Source organism: Schistocerca gregaria, chromosome 4 (genome assembly GCF_023897955.1).
Source record: "Schistocerca gregaria isolate iqSchGreg1 chromosome 4, iqSchGreg1.2, whole genome shotgun sequence".
Taxonomy (NCBI): Eukaryota; Metazoa; Arthropoda; class Insecta; order Orthoptera; family Acrididae; genus Schistocerca; species Schistocerca gregaria.
The window spans coordinates 765,373,799-765,391,685 of NC_064923.1; the positions used below are offsets into that span (position 1 = coordinate 765,373,799).

Sequence of the window (17,887 nt, forward strand, 5' to 3'; positions counted from 1 at the left end):
GAAGAGAGGTAAAGACCTAGCCATCACCGGACAAGGTGATGCTCAGAGTTTTACGGGACTGCCACGGTGTGGAGCTAACATGTTATGCTCGTAAGTGGTAAAGTTTTGCGGACACGTACTGCCGAAATCCGATGAAGTTGCGGCAGGTTGTCAAGGCGAACCGTCGCGGGAAACTGTCCGACAGTTCTGTTGTGCACGTGACTGTCACACGTGCCCCTGCTTTACACCATCAAACACTGCCGCAACCCCTGTATTCTGTTAGATATCCCATCCAATAACTTCTTCTTCTTTCCTCGGGTTAAGGAACCATTGCTTACTAGCCATCTCCATAATGACGGCAAGGTGTGCAAAGCGGAAACAGTGAAGGTTAGAAGGAAGGAAGGAAGGTTAGTGTTAAACGTCCCGTCGATGACGATGTCGTTAGAGACGGAGAAAAGACTTGGTTTAGGGAAGGAATGGGAAGGAACTCGGCCGTACTCTGGTCAGAGGAACCACCCTGCCATTTGCCTCAAGCGACGTTGACACTTTTTAATGGCTTACCATTGAAATCTGCATCAATCTGCGAAAGGGTTGCACTTCTGTCACGTTAAGCGATTCTCTTCCTACGTCGTTGGTCCCGTGCTTGTAGGGTCTTTTCCCGACCGCAGCGACGTTGGAGATTTGATGTTTCACCGGACTCCTGATATTGACGGTACACTCGTGAAATGATCGTACGGGAAAATCCCCACTTCATCTCTGCCTCTCAGATGCTGTGTCCCATCGCTCGTGCGCCGACTATAACACTCACGTTCAAACTCACTTAAGTCTTGATAACATGCCAGTGTAGCAGCAGTAACCGATCTAACAACTGCGCCAGACACTTGTCTTACATAGGCGTTGTCGACTTCAGCGCCGCGTTCTGCCGTTTACGTATGTCTGTATTTGAATAAGTGTGCGTATACCAGATTCTTTGGCACTTCAGTATATATGCGTATATATATCCAAGTTTGGTGGCGTAATTGTACAGCCATGTCCCAAACAGTTTGAGACAGCGTCCTCTCATGAAATTTCTTTCCATTAATTTACTACACTGCGGAGTCTGTAAACATTCTCAAAATTTAAACCAGGGAAAGTCAACGTTATACTGATGTTTGTAAGACTGTGAACAGGGATTTGCAAGGCCACCCTTAAAAAGATATCTACTTAGACGTGTGTGATAGTACTGCTGACTGTTCACCGTGTGATTACTTTTATAGTTTCAGGTATAATACCATAGCACTATGGACGACCGGCATTGGTAGAATTAACACTATACTATACTATACTAATCATATTACCCAAAAATATGTATACGGGCCGTATCACTTTTGTTGACCCAACAAAGAAGCAACATGGTAGCACCGTCCTTACTATACCCGGAGTGTTTCCAGCAAAGTAGACGGCAGCACGAGACCCCGTCACCTTCAGGTGGAAGTGGACCGAAAGAGGGCCAACTCTCAAGTTACGCAAGCAGTGTTTACTTTTTGCAACCCTCGATTCACTATAACCTGTTCTGGCTTGCAAACAAGACCTCTGCTATCTAGGAAGGTTACGAGCTAGATCACACATCGATGTGATGTAACGTGTTTACAAGAGAAGGTTTTCTCCGTGTCGATAAATTTTATACCATTTCCTGTTGGCACGATATAGTGGCTGTTACAGTAACATTTCCAAAGATGTCCACAGCGCTTCTGGGCTTTGAACTAATGAAAAATTTATAAAATGGGTTATGCAGAAAATAACTTCCACCCACCGACAAAAAAGGATATATATCGATAATTGTGAAGCGAATGTGTAACAGATGCTTTGAGTCATTTCTCTATGCGATTGTTGTCACTTGTCAGTCGCTCGTCGTATCGACTGTGATGCCGTTTCTGGACGCACAGAATGCATCGTCGATAGAAAAAATAAAAACTCAACTTCTGTTTAGCGCAACGTTCGAGTGCCCTTCTAAAGTTTACTGCAAATTGTGGCAGCAACAATTACAACAGCTGCTTTGAAGATCTGCGCCCAAACAATACTAATAGGGCGTTGTTGATGGACACAATCTACAGGTGGTTATGGAAACGCAAGTGATGCAAACTAGACGGCTGTTTCTTTCCGATTACGGCGTCGTGGATTCGCCGCTGTAGCGTGTGCTCGAGAATCGTAATTTTATGGTTTCCCGCAACAGTTGCCCCTCTCCTGTAACTGAAACGAACCGCATGGAACAGGTGCGGGATGCTCAGTACGGGTGTCGCTCTGATTCATGAGAACGCACTCCCTCACACGGTGGCATACTCGATCTCTGTAAGCGTCGCAGTGAGGCGTTTGACCGTCCATCTTCTGATCTTGCTGTTGGCATGTTCCGTCTCTCCTGTCGCCTGAGAAACGCCTTGGAGTCAGCACGTTTACAGTCACGAAAAGGTGCAGACGGATACCTTAACGCCCAGTACACGCCGCCGACTACAACGCCACTGGAACATTAAAACTGATCGCGAGGTATGAAGAGTATTTCAGGACCGGTCTTGAGGACGTTAACAGTTGCTAACAAACATTATCATGCGAATATGGTTTCATTCTTTGTAAGGCTGTAGAGAACTTCCTGTCTGGATGATTTAGTAAAAATATGGGTTAATGATATTTGTGTCCACTTGTCCAGTATCGGCGGTGTTGGTCTGCGTTTGGTATTTCGACAGCATCGCACCTGTTTGGGCTGCCGCGTCCCTTGCAGAACTGTCTAGCGGACCAAATTAGCTGGCTGACGACTTAAGTCTCCACTATTTGAAATAGTCAGCCACGAAATATACTTACAAGTTCAACAATATTGTCATTGGCAAACAACAAAGATATATTTGTATTCTCACACACCAGACACAGTACCAGACTTTAACATAATCCTAATTTTTCTTGGTTTGTAAATCGTACTCATTGGGAACATTAGTGGCGGGTTAACATTACATCTTAGAGAAGGTTTTCAGTCAGCCCGTGCGAGAGAGCTGCTACAGGTCGTTTCATGTACGAGGCCGTAGGGCTGGCTGCGTTGGCCACATACGCTCCAGCCCATTCCTCGGACTTTAGCAGGTGGCACATCTGTTTTAGCATACTGCGGGTACGCGAATCACAACCGACATCGGAAAGAAATGTGAAAAAATCGTAGCTCTATTTCCGCCATTATTAGGTCCCACTTCCTTGAGGTTCAGATGATCACAGGCTGTTTTTCCAATGCAGACTGGAGCGCCAGTAGCGTTAATTCGCTGAACTGTCCGCAAACTCAGACTGAAATCTTACAGAGTAATGGCATTTTTTCGAGTGATCTTGAATCCGAGAGGAGAGAGATTCAAATTTCCTTCAGAGTTTGCAGGCTTGGTAATGTCGTGCTAACCCGAATCATTGCACCATCCATGTCCTACCCGAGTGACTCGGTTTAAACCTTAACTCACCGTCTTTCCTTCTTAACTTTCCTACCTTCTTTCTTGGTGGGCCATTTAAAATAATGTTTTGTAATGATAATAGAAATTCAAAGACAGCATAGCGGTGAGCCTAACATGATTCACTCTGTTGTGTGCAGGGCACCGTAAAGGTGACAGCGCCATGGCGTCGACGTTGGGGCGATTAGCGCTGGCGTGCCTGCTGTTGCTAATGACAGCGGTACAAGTGCGTCCCGCCACCATATACATCCTGCTCGGTAAGTACGCACTTCCAACACTATAATCGGTTTAGTAACTACTCTCGCGTACTGCTTCTCTGAATTTACTCAAAAACTTATCTCCGGAAAAACATCGCATATCTTGCAAAGACAACACTTGTTTCGCTTCCATTCGCATCTCCGTAACACTACCTTATGGACTGCCCCGGTTCGACACTAGTTACGACTGTCTTCACAGACGCTTACTTCAAGTCAATACAAATTAACATCGAGTCACGATTTGTTTCAAAATTGCGTCCAAAATATAAAATAGTGACAGCAGCTAAATATCTGTTACATCACGCGCTACGTATGCGTCACTTGCGAGCTACCTAGGTCTAGTTGTGGCATCGCTGCTCTGTAAATAGACATTACGGCTTGAATTTCCACTAGGGACACGTTAGTACATTTCAAATGAACCGAAACTACGTGAAATTTATGTTCCAGACAGTTAAATACACTGTCCGGTCACATTAACCTGCCCACCTTTCAAAAGCCTGATACTCACCTTCTACAGCGCGACCCGCTCTGCGACGTGCAGGGAGAGAGTGAGTTTCTGGACGGACCGGCAGAGAGATGAATACATCCATTCTCCATTTAACGTGGCGCTTGATTATCGTTTCGTTCTCTGTAATAGGAAACCACCACAGAAAATTTATTGAAAGACGACAATATTCGTGTCTGGATTACCTCAAGAACAACCGAAGATCTTGATTCATAACAGGAAACGCTGGTTAATGTTTACACTTAAGTTCAAAAGGCAGGATTCGAACCTGCGACCGTAGCAGTCGCGCGCTTCCGGAGTGGAGCGCCTATAGCCACTAGGCCACCGCGGCCGGCTTACACTTAAGTATAATTTTTGAAACATCAAAATGTGCCGAATAGAATGTTCACCAAAGCCCACGTGTCACAAGAATTTATCTGTTTAAGTCGGAAATGTAATAACCTATATTATTTTCAGAATTATTTCATTGGGGATCTCAGTGGTTCATTACAATTACGTGGTTTGCAACGGGAAAACAGGGAAGGCTAACAATTCTGTTAAAGACTCGTTAAGTACTACTATATCATTTCTAAATTCCTGCCGGCCGAAGTGGCCGAACAGTTCTAGGCGCTACAGTCTGGAACCGAATGACCGCTACGGTCGCAGGTTCGAATCCTGCCTCGGCCATGGTTGTGTGTGATGTCCTTAGGTTAGTTAGGTTTAAGTAGTTGTAAGTTGTAGGGGACTGATAACCTCAGAAGTTATATCCCATAATGCTCAGAGCCATTTGAAACATTTATTCGATATGTATAACAAACAAAGTCAACTGTCTTTCGATATATTTGTACTGGAAATATCGGCAGATAAACATTTTTCGTCATTAATTTGTACAAAACGAAGTGACCCGTAAAACGCACTTGACAATATTTTTACAACTAGGACCAAATGCAGATATTTTAATGGCTATTTCTGTTGACTCCGCTAGTTTTTTTACGTGTATCATTTGGTAATTTTGCTTGTGTTTTAAGAGTGTTGATTATCTTCTTCAGTATTATTAAGATATCTGTCACTTTAGCCAATCAAAGGTAGTTGCCGCGCCCGTTACCACCTGGCACTGCAAGGAACATCATTTGTCAAATATGGTCAGAAACGAGTAAACAGTGATAAAGATGGGACGAAGCACGAGAGGTGATTAGCGGTCTGTAGTACCCATCCGTGACCGCGCTGACTCGTTTTACGATCGCCGGTCTCGCTCGCAGTTACCAAAGGGAACATCAAAGCTACCGTTTATAGTCGACCTTGCATTCTCACACGCTTGAAGGAGACAGTAGGACGAAGTGTTGTAATAGCGAGCTGACGCTGATCGCGCCGCAGCGAGATGTTAACAACGTTGTTTCCTCCGCGTCACGCAGTGTTTACAGTGGCGTACCAGCTGTTGTCAACACCGAGGCAAAACTGAACTGCTTATGACTAGAGAAATTGCATGCCGTCCATTACAAGCTAATCGTGGTGTCACACCAGCAACTAACGTATAGAGTGTGGTACACATTACAGGAGTAAACAAAGAACAGTGTCTAGCAGGCGAGGCAATGATTTCTATTGGCGGACACCAAGGCTGAATTAATTGCGCATAGCAGAGCGTGTAGGAAGCACTTTATCTGCCTGGCTGCCTACCCGTTAGATGCGAGGCGATGAGCGCGTGACAGATGGTTCCATTAACTCTGTGCTGTTGGCATAGCCAGTGGTTCAGTCACGGCTGTATAGACACAAACTAAATATGTGGTTAAATAGTAGAAAAAGGAACTTTATCCATAGTGGATGCTGTCGAACTCCGTGAGTGTTGATTTACAGGGTGTAAAAAAATTTCAACTGCCAGTCACAATAAAAGATTATTTATTCGTTACAAGACCGGCTTCCTCAGGTGTTTATACATTGGTGTACATGTTTATATTGATGGATAGTGCTGTTTCAGTACAAAAGAAATTACTTGTTGGTGACTATAGAGATACAAGTGGTACAGTTGTAAATGACAAGGTAGCATATGTCGAAAACATTATACATTCATGTACATGATCATATTGGTGAAGATCACTGTTTGAATACAAAGAAAATTATTTGCAGGCGACTAAACAGATACTGGTGGAACAATTGTAAGTGGGAAATCAGCATTTGTCGAAAATATACATAAAGATAAAGTATCCTTATTATAATTTCCACTCAGTTGCACATTTGTTACCATTTTTATGACCATATGTCACTTTTTTAAATTTTAGCTGCATATTTCTCTACTGTGTCGTGAACTCGTGATTTACACGGTGTTTACATTCAAACATGTACGCTATGGTCAAAGGTCTTAGACATAGGGGGAGCAAAGATGTTGCTCATGCTGAAACATGTAGGTTATCGACAAAGTCCTTAGAGATTTGAAATGCAAAGATGTTGCACATGTAGAAACTTAAAAAGCTATTATAAATTGCGAAATTGTTTTCTCAATATGTAATAGCTTTTTAAATTTCTCGGTATGCAACATCTATGCATTTCCCACATCTAAGTTCTTTGACCAGAAGCTACATGTTTCTGTATGAGCAACATCTTTGCTCCACCTATGTCTAAGTTCTTTGACCATAAGGTACATGCTTGAATGTAAACACCGTGTAAATCACGAGTTCAGGAAACAGTAGTGAAATATGCAGCTAAATTTAAAAAAAAGTGAAACATGGACATAAAAATGGTAACAAATGCGCAACTGAGTGGAAAAACTGTCACCACAGCAAAATTATAATAAGGATACTTCATCTTTATGTCTATTTTCGACAAATGCTCATTTCCCACTTACAATTGTTCCACCAGTATCTGTTTAGTCGCCTGCAAATAATTTTCTTTGTATTCAAAAAGTGATCTTCACCAATATGATCATGTACATGAATGTATAAACACTTGAGGATGGACACAAGCCCGAAACCGGTCGTGTGACGAATAAATAATCTTTTATTGTGACTGAAAGTGGAAATTTTTCTACACCCTAAGAAAAGAACGTTACGTCGACGACAATATCGTTACAGAGTGAGCACAAACTCGGTTTGTAGAAGGATGGGGAACAATAATTCGTCATATCCTGCGAAAGAGACCATCCCGGCTTTCACCGGCAGCTAATTGTGGAAACAACGAAAAATATCTAAGTCCGGATGGCCAGAGGCGTATTTGAACAGCTGCCCTCCAAGAAAATAAGTCCAGTGTCGCACAGCTGAGCCAGCTTGCTCTGTGTGAAGATCAGAACAGGAGGGCCCATCTTGACCATTCGATATGGGGCTGGCTTAGCTGAGAGCTTCTCAGATTTCGCTAGTGAATACATTTAAAGGTAGGAACAGTACTAGCACATACAAAGTTTAGTAAAGCCTTCGTGTTGACAACAGCTTTACTACAAAGGAATTCGTCGCTTCCCTTTGCGTTTGAAGACTGTAGAAAACGCTTCATCTGTGGTCATTATTGCTGCTGACGGAAATAAGACAGAACGTGCAGTGCGCCCCCTTAAGGAGAATCCAGTCGTCTACTTTTTCTGACATCTTTCGTATTATTAAAAAGTTGCGTAGCGCCAATACATCCTTCACTGGAATGCAGTCGTTACATTGACCACAAAACGTATTTTAGTATTATTTCTTTATACTAACCTATGTTCTGCCTTTGACAAGTCGAAAGAGTATTCCTCATTTTGTTAAATGACGTTCAAGAGATCAACTTATGGAATGTCTATGAACATGTAAAAATGAACGTGAATGGAAAGGTTTTAGGGCACTCTGTCGGTGCACTGTTTTTTAAAATGTTCAGAGAGAAATATTTTGTGTACCTCAGTGCGTGTATTAGTAATTATGCAGAACTCTGTTACTAGCTTCTTGGTGTTATATTGTTTCTGCTCTGCACTTTTGTGTAGCCATCTCTTCCAGCCTAAAATTCGGTTTCACCGGTGCATGTACATTAGTAAATCACAATTTAACCCTATAAGAGAACGGAATTTTTTTTTAATGAAATGAAGAATCGCTTGTTTCGAGTAATCTCTGCTTTTGTCGATCAGCAATCTTAGTTTCCACGGGAAACATTTGAAATGGGATAACAGCATGATTACACGGTAGCGTGCGGCGATTTAACGGTAGACAGCTTTCACAGCCGTTTCACATCCCTCAGAGAAGGCGTTTCCACTACTTAATGCCAGCCTTCAGGGGGAGAAAGGCCGTCAGCATCCCCTCCGCTCATGCGATATAAGACTGGAAATTGTAGGGGTTCGGTGGCAGCGGGGGTAGTTCTCGATACCTGCCGGGGTGGAGCGGAGGCAATCATCCCCACACGCGCCACCCCTCCACGTCGAGGGCGGGGCTGAACGTGCAGGCGACGCGCCTGCGACAGGACTCTGCCGGAGAAGAAACCCGGAGTGTACATACGGTGGGTCGTGCGGTGCAGATTAAACGTGCCTGTTCGAAGACACTGCAGAAAAATTGGCACTGCTCTTCCTTCTGCTCATTATTAACACACTATAACGACAAGCAGTTTTGCTGGAAATTAAAAACAACTCTTGTCATGTTGTATACAAGGACACAAAAGCAAATTTACGAACACCAGAATTTAGGCCGATTAAACATGAATTAAGGCTGTCTACTGACGTGGACTAGAATGCAATGTGCAAACTACTCAGAGCCATTTTTTGCAGATCTGCATGCCCATAGAGTACTTGGGTGGTTAGGGGGGACTCCAATGAAAAGTACGCAAAGGAGTTATTTAGCTTTCTCCGGTACATCTATGGTTAAGTAATTGACATGCATGGTGTATGAGAGAGGGAATTCCACAAGGAGACAGCATCGACTTATGCACTGTAGTAACTAATGTTCCAAATGGTGAGAATGCCTTTACAAATGAACTGGACCAAAACTTGAAGTTTGAAACGCAGGCAAACAGGTCACAGTAAGAAAAAAAAACCTTACTCTTTGAAGTACACCAAGCGTTTTTAGCATCAGATGGCTGATGTACAACGGGCTTAAAATGCAACAAGGCTGAATCAACAAAAGAAGAAAAACCGGGTGCCAGTCAGCGCCAGAGGTGCTACTGAGCTTAACGTCTCCGCCCAACTAATAAGTCTGCGACAACAACGTCCCGTGTCGTCACTTTATGAGACCCTGCGAAGAGGTTTAGGATTCAGCGCAGGATATTGGAGCCCAGACTGCTTACCAAAAGTGATACGTCAAGCCTGAAATGCTGAAGCAAGTACGGACTTTTATGATATCATCTAGAAACCAGATGCTAACGTTAAAACTTCGTCCGGTTGCACTGCTGTAGTTCATTAATCTTGGACGCGGCAACATATTTTAATAAAACGGATGGTTACTACGAGAAAAGTGTAGTGCCCCAGCGCATTTGGTGCTGACTACGGAATGTAAACACTGGCTTTTACGTTAGTCGTCTCTCCATTGTATTTAAGAAATGATTATATTTGATTAGGTAGTCCAGTTTGTTGAAGATACAAAGCTAATCAGAATCCTAGAGATTCGATCCCTGGTTTTTACAGAGGCTAGTGGGAAATAGAGTTTGAGCTGTGCCAATACTTCGTGTATGAGAAAAACGCAGTCACGACGGCGCTAGTGATGTACATTAACCTGTAAATCACCCAACATCCTCTTCAAACTGCTAGTTCTCAAGCCAGAGGAAGACATAGAACTACTATTTAATCTATCCTCAAGTAAATCAGTGCGTTATTCGTATCAATCTTCCGGATGATTGTCGCAACTATGAGTAGCCAATACCCTAATGTATTCTGCCCATTCCGTATATCCAGTAACGATAATAGATTGCAAAATTAAAGACTTTTATTGTTCCCACTAGCAACTGTAAAAGAGGTCTCGAACGCACGCCAGTGTACTAACCGAAACGAATCATTTTGCTGGCCAGACCTACGCCAGAACGTGACGCGAAGTGGTGTACGCCACCGTCGCCGCCGATGGCCTGCAGTGACACTTTGCTGCTACTGGCAGACACCCAGCTGTGAATTTCAGGTCACATGTAGATGTAGATAATAACCTACGACATCAAACTACTTGCCTGAGATACCATTTAGGTCGGAAGAAGGACTATCAAAAATCTCCTTCAACAGCTTATTGCCAAAAGGGCTGTCAACATGTTTAGTAATGACTGCCAGATTATTTCTCTTACTATTCCCTGCCCAATGGAACTACGGTGTTGCTCACTTTTCATTTTAAATAATTTACTGTCTGTGGCTGTCTTAAGACTCTGCGCCACTTGCCACCTGACGTGTTATATGTACGTCCATCTTTTTAGCGATGGTTGCGGGACTCTTCTGTTCCATGGAGGATGTCAAATTCAACACCTTTCAGCTGTCAATTTTCTACCTTATTTTATCCGACAACCAGTTTCAACGTTTTACTACTACATCTTCGGTCGTCAGGTGATGGTTGAAGTGCTCACTGCAACAAATATCTACTAATACAAGTATTTCTGTCGCCTGTTTTGATCACAAGCAAGGTAAATTATTCCTACACGTCGATCAAGGGCCTGAATGTGGCGTAGTAAAACGCTGAACTGGTCGCCCAATAGAATACGGTTGAAAACTGACGGCTGAAAGGCGTTTAATTCGACGTCATTTACGTGTTATAGTTTCTAAAGGTCTGCAGGAAGAACAATCGTTGGTAAGCCTCTGCGGTCGTCTTTCCGGAAGGAGAAATGAATGTACTGACTGACTGTTCTAAGAACGTACGCTGTCAGAGTTTTAAGAGTAGACCACAGCGTGATGCAGAACACAGCTCTTGCAGCGTCTGCCACTGTAGATGGCTGAGAGTCTCCGTGACTATATCGCGCTTAGTAAATGAACCTGTAACGAAACGCGCTGCTCTCCTTTGAATCTTCTCTATTCCCTGTAACAAACCTATCTGGTGCGGATCGCAAAGTGAGGAACAATATTCAGATATTGGTCGAACCGGAATTTGGTAAGCTAACTCATTTGTGGGTAGAGAACATTGGGATTCTGTGGGGTGCGTACTGTAAGACCTTCGGTACACACACCATCAGATTAATTGACTTGTCGCTCTAACGAAGTAGGCGAGTGTCAGCAATATGTCTCGTGGTCTTATCGTGGCGTGTTTATCTTCTGCCGTTAGGTCAGACGATAGAAATGCCACCTGCACGCTTAGAGTAGCAGATTGACGGTGACCAACGTTAAACAGAACTTTATTAATTTTTACACAAATTTATTAAAATAATAAAAAGGCATAGATATTACATAATGATTCTGGATGCTGTTTACAATTGACAGTCTGAAGTTCCTTTGGTCTTGGTACGTTAATCTTATTATCACATATCTCTGATACTTGACAAAGTGTCTATACATTTCTCTTCATGGCTATGTACAGGAATATGATAATCTTATTAGGCGCAGATTGAAACTTGACTATAGACTAATTCAGACTGACAAATCGGAGGTCTGTACACTCGTTATAATACCTCGAGCGTTCAGGTATCACAGCGCGAGTGTGATCCGTGAGGAGAAAAGGTTCTACGTTAGCAGCAATCTCATTGGCTGCGTGACATATTAATACGCGGATCGGCGGAAGCAGAATTTGGTCCGTCTCTAAGGCAGCGCCATCTCGTAGTGCGGAGACGGCGAGCGCTGCGCCTGCGCTGTTGTGCTTAGCGGGGCGCGTTCTAGTGGGAAAGTTGTGTACGCGCTGACTACGCGGAACTATGTACACAACAGATTCTTTCATTGAATGTTAATCTAGTGTCTGTCTCACCCTTCTATTATGTAATCGTTCCCATATAAATCGCTCCGTATTCATATTCCCAGATTTTTTAAGGATGTGAATGCTTCCAGTGATTGTTATGCATCTTTGTGATCGTACAGTAAGTGCTTTCTTCCGATTTGTACGCAGTACGTTACACTTGCTTACGGTGAGGCACAACATCCGATCCCTGCAGCAATCGTCGATCGTCTGCAGGGTTTTAAGTGGTCGATGAAATAAGGCGGCAGATGTCCAGTGCTGAACTACACGAGAACCCGAGTACTGTCCGCGGCGCGAGACGGCTGCTCGCGATGACCGCCGCAGGTGACTCGCCACGCCACGTCCAGTTTGTGGGCGTGGCGGCGAGGCCACCGGGCGGGCGTCGGATTACGGCCACTTCCTGCCTGCGCGGGCGTTGCGATTCCCGCCGGGGAGCCGCCGTGCGAGGCTGGTCTTTTCTCCGCCGCCGCCTCCCGTGCTCCCCTCGCTTTTTTGTATCTCTGTCTTTTGCCAGGGACGCGTGGGACGAGATTAGGGCGCCTTGGCAGGTAAGAGGCCTGCAGCAGCAGCGGCAGAAGCAGCAGCCGGCGCGCTGAATCCCGCGGGGCTCTTCTCGCCCCGGGCGCAGGCAGCGTTGCCGTCCCTGCCGCCTTAATTCTATTACGCCGCTGCTGCTCCGCTGGGGAAAAAATATGTGAAGCAGGGAGCCACGTGAGGAAAGACAGGAATGCGGAGTGAAAGATAAAGGCGACGTCATCATGGGCCACTTCACCTATTCCCCATTCCTTACTGGGTACTTAATCGGGGGGTGGGGGGGGGGGATGGGGGGGGGGGTGGCAGATAGGGTGCCACTTTTACCTTTTGTTTCACCCATATCTACACACATATTCTCCTAGTCACAGTATGGTGCATGGTGGAGGGTACCTTATACCGATACTAGTCATTTCCTTTCTTGTTCGCTTACAAATGGACTGAGGGTAAAACGACTATCCACAATGAAGAGCCAAAGAACCGGGCTAATACCGTGTAGGGCCCCTGAGAACGCGCAGAAGTGCCGCAACACGACATGGCATGGACTCGACTAGTGCTGGAGGCAACTGACAGGGCTGTCCGTAAATCCGTAAGAGTACAAAGGGATGAAGATCTCTTCTGAACAGCACGTTGCAAGGCATCCCACGTATGCTCAATAATGTTCATGTCTGGGGAGTTCGGTGGCCACCGGAAGTGTTAAAACTTAGATGACTGTTCCTGGAGCCACTCTCTAGCAATTCTGGACGGGTGTTGCATTGTCCTGCTGGAATTGCCCAAGTCTGTCGGAGTGCACAGCGGACATGAATGGGTGCAGGTAAACAGACACGATGTTTACGTACGTGTCACATGTCAGAGTCATATCTAGACGTATGCGGAGTCCTATATCACTCCAACTGTAAACGCCCCACACCATTAAAGAGACTTCACCAGCTTGAATAGCGCTCTGCTGACATGTAGGGCCCATGGATTCATCAGGTGTCTCCATACCCGTACACGTCCATCAGCTCGATACAGTTTGAAATGAGACTCGTCCTACCAGGCAACATGTTTCCAGTCATCCACAGTCCAATGTCGGTGTTGACGGGTCCAGGCGAGGCTTAAAGCTTTGTGTCGTGCAGCCATCAACGGTACACGAGTTTGCCTTCGGCTCCAAAAGCCCATATCGATGATTTTTCATTAAATGGTTTGCACGTTGACACTTTTTGATGGCCCAGCATTGAAATCTGCATCAATCTGCTAAAGGGTTGCACTTCTGTCACGTTAAGCGATTCTCTTCCGTCGTCGTTGGTCCTGTGCTTGTAGGGTCTTTTTCCGGCCGCAGCGACGTCGGAGATTTGATGTTTTACCGGATTCCCGATAGGCACGGTACACTCGTGAAATGGTCGTACGGGAAAATCCCCACTTCATCGCTACCTCCGATATGCTGTGTCCCATCGCTCGTGCGCCGACTATAACATCACGTTCAAACTCACTTGATAACGTGCCATTGTAGCAGCAGTAATCAATCTAACAACTGCGCCAGACAATTGTTTTCTTATATAGGCGTTGCCGACCGCAGCGCAGAATTCTGCCTGTTTACATATCTCTGTATTTAAATACGCATATCTGTACCAGTTTCTTTGTCTCTTCAGTGTATATGCCTCCATATGAGACCTAATTTCTCTTGCCTTGTCTTCGCGATCTTTACGCGACATGTGCAGTGGCGGTGGTAGAATTAACTGCAGAAAGCCGCAAATGCCTGTTCTCTAAATTTTCTCCATAGTGTTTCGCGAAAAGGCTGTCATCTTCCCTCCACGCATTCCCACTTGAGTTCCCGAAGAATATCCGGAACACTTACATGCTGACCGAACCTACCGGTTCCAAAATCTAGCACTACGCCTCTGAATTCCTTCGATGTTTTCCTTTAATCCGACCTCGCGGGGTCCCAAACAGTCGAAAAGTACTGAAGAATGCGCTTTCTTTACAGATGAGCCACAGTTTTCTAAAATTCTCCCAATACGCCGAAGTCGATCATTCGGCTTCCCTGCTACCGACCTTAACGTGCTCTTTCCATTTCATATCGCTCTGAACGTTACGCCTAGATATTTAATCGATGTGACTGTATCAAACAGCACACAACCAACACTGTATTCGAACATTACGGGATTCTTTTTCCTACGCATCTGCGTTAACTTACGCTTTTCCACATTCAGAGCAAGCCGCCGTCCATTTCACCAAATAGAAATTCTAAGTCACTCTGTATCCTCCTAAAGTCACTCACCGACCCTTCACTTAGTGGCGACCTATCAGCTGATTTAGAATGTTGTTGCAGTCACCATCGACCAGACTAGTTTGATGGAGCTCTCCACGCTACCTCATCCTGTACATGGCTTTTCATCTCGGCGTAACTACCGTATCCCAGACGCACTTGAATCTGGCCAGGCCTTGGTTTCCGTCTACAACTCTTACAACACCCTCCCTACCCCCTTCCCAACACACATATTTTCTTCACCTGCCAACTCAGCTACTCCGTGATGTCTAAGGGTGTGTCCTATCAACCTATCATTTCTTTTAGCCAAGTTGTCCCATACACTTCTCTTTTCTCCATTTAGATTCAGTACCTCTTCATTAGTTACTCTAACTGCACACCTAATACTCAGCAGTCTCCTGCGGCACCACTTTTCAATAATTTTAATCCCATCACAAAAACCGCTTCCTACCACTTCAATTTATACTCGATGCAAATAAATTTCTGTTTTTCGAAAACGTTTTTCTTTGCATCGCAGTTTATATACTTCTTACCTTTACCATAGTCAGCTATTTTGGTATGCAGAAAATGAAACTCAGCAAATACTTTACTGTGTCATAGCCTAGTCTATTTCCCTCACCAGCGCCTGATTTCATTCGGCTGCACTCCGCTTCATTTACTTTTCTTTTGTTCGCGTTTATCATGTGATCTCTTTTCAAGACTCTATCCAATCCATTCAACGTATCTTCCAAGCCTCTGACAGAACTACTATCTCATCGGCAAGCTTCAAATTTTATGTATTTTCTCGTTGAACATTAATTTATGTTTCAAATTTCTCTTTGGTTTCCTTTGCTGCTTGCTCTATGTACAGTTCGAATAGTATTGCGGATAGGCTGTAATCGTGATTTCTCCTTTTCATGCCTTTCAACTATAAACTCCTACAACTAAATGGTTTCCGATTTTGCTGTAGAAATCCTGTTCCCCCTGTGTCTTGATGAATTCAGAATATCAAAGAGTGTATTCCTCCAGTCAACATTACCGAAAGCTTCTGACTTGTAAATACCTGCAGAGAATTTTATTTTACCTCTTTCGCAAATAATTACGAGTGTATGTCTTAATCTTATCTGATTTTTTTCTTTTTTTCTCAGTAGCATATCACTCACCAACTATTGACAATTTTCTTTTTACTGCCCTTCAACTATGCATAAATTATTAACCCTTCTTAAATTGACCTCCATGTTTCTGGCCCCACTCGTCAACTCACAAACAGTTGGCAAACTGGCAGAAACTCTGCATTCTTCGATACGAAAACTAGTCACCAATCAATTCTGTAGCTCCTGTGTATCGCTTGCTGTAACGCTGCCAGCAGTGAACGGAATGTTTGTGCACAGCTTGTGAGTACCGTCGTATCTCTAAGACACCAGAGCTCATCACGTGGCGTATGTTATAAAGAGTACAGTTTACAGCTAGACTTATTCGTTCAGTAGTAAAATATAATGCCGATTGCGCTATCCCTGCTGTAACTTTTAACGCTCTCCTGGCGCACGTCGAAACAAAGAGAACTGCCAGCGAGAGGTAGTTGAAACCAGAGAGTAGGTAGGTAGGCATCTTACTTTAGAGTAGGGCCCGAAGTGCTCTGTTTTACGAGGCTGCCGCGAGAGCAGTAAACCCGGAGGGGCGTGTAGCCTCGGCCATCCATCACGTCGGTAACGAACCCGGCCCAGCGAGGAGGGCGCACCAGCCGCCACTTAAAACGCACGTCCCTTCCTCGAAGCTCTCCTCCGCTGCTGGCCGTATTGTCACCGATAAGGGTCTGCACGGCACCACGTAACCGTATACCTCTCCCCGTTATAGACCCTCAGACGTCCCCTGCCGTGCGTCAATATCCTACAATCCACATTATTTACGTACTTTATTTTATTGGTACAGTAGCGCGTTAAGGCTAATTCTTGCTTTTAATCAGGTAGCAGACCTGGGATTCCGGTTGGGATGAAAAGTATTACGAAGGGCGTTCAGTAGGTAATGCGACTCATTTTTTTTCTCGGCCCGTTTCTGTTGAATAAATGCAGATTTTGTTGTGGTACATCGCTGAATGTATCCGATTCGGCCCCTATAGTTTCATTAAGTTCCGATAGAAAACGGCGCTATACGTATACACTATGCGATAAAAAGTATCCGAACAACTGGCTGAAAATTATTTACAAGTTCGTGGCGCCCTCCGTCATTAATGCTGGAATTCAATATGGTGTTGGCCCACCCTTACCATTCATGACAGCTTCCACTCTCGCAGCCATACGTTCAATGAGGTGCTGGAAGGTTTCTTGGGAATGGCAGGCCATTCTTCACGGAGTGCTGCACTGAGGAGAGGTATCGAAGTCGCACGGTGAGGCCTGCCGGCCGGCCGCGGTGGTCTCGCCGTTCTAGGCGCGCAGTCCGGAACCGTGCGACTGCTACGGTCGCAGGTCCGAATCCTGCCTCGGGCATGGATGTGTGTGATGTCCTTAGGTCAGTTAGGTTTAAGTAGTTCTAAGTTCTAGAGGACTTATGACCACAGCAGTTGAGTCCCATAGTGCTCAGAGCCATTTGAACCATTTTTTTTAGGCCTGCCACGAAGTCGCCGTTCCACACCGCCCCAAAGGTGTTCTACAGGATTCAGGTCAGGACTCTGTGCAGTCCAGTCCATTACAGGGATGTTATTGTCGTGCAACCACTCCGCCACAGGCCGTGCATTATGAAAAGGTGCTCGATTGTATTGAAAGGTGTAGCCGCCATCCTCGAATTGCTCTTCAACAGTGGGTAGCAAGGAGGTGCTTATAACATCAATGTAGGCCTGTGCTGTGTTAGTGCCACGCAAAACAATAAGGGGTGCAAGTCCCCTCCATGAGAAACGTGACCACACCATAACACCGCCACCTCCGAATTTTACTGTTGGCACTACACACGCTGGCCGATGACGTTAACCGGGCTTTCGCCATACCCAGAACCTGCCATCGGATCGCCACACGGTGTACCGTGATTCGTTACTTAACACAACGTTCTCCCACTGTTCAATCGTCCAATGTTTACGCTGCCTACACCAAGCGAAGCGTTGTTTGGCATTTACCGGTGGAATGTGTGGCTTATGAGCAGCCTCTCGATTATGAAATCCAAGTTTTCTCACCTCCCGTCTCCTTTCATAGTACTTG

General features: G+C 44.9%; 1 protein-coding gene across 3 annotated transcripts in view; it reads left to right on the top strand.

Annotated features, from left to right (window-relative positions):
* Nucleotides 1-17,887, top strand: part of LOC126365929 (fibroblast growth factor receptor 3-like) — a 380,938-nt gene that overhangs the window by 216,953 nt on the left and 146,098 nt on the right. For all 3 annotated transcript variants that reach the window (XM_050008694.1, XM_050008693.1, XM_050008695.1), the window contains exon 2: nucleotides 3,569-3,685. In XM_050008694.1, coding sequence (XP_049864651.1) covers nucleotides 3,569-3,685 — 117 coding nt within the window. The remainder of the gene's footprint in view (nucleotides 1-3,568; nucleotides 3,686-17,887) is intronic.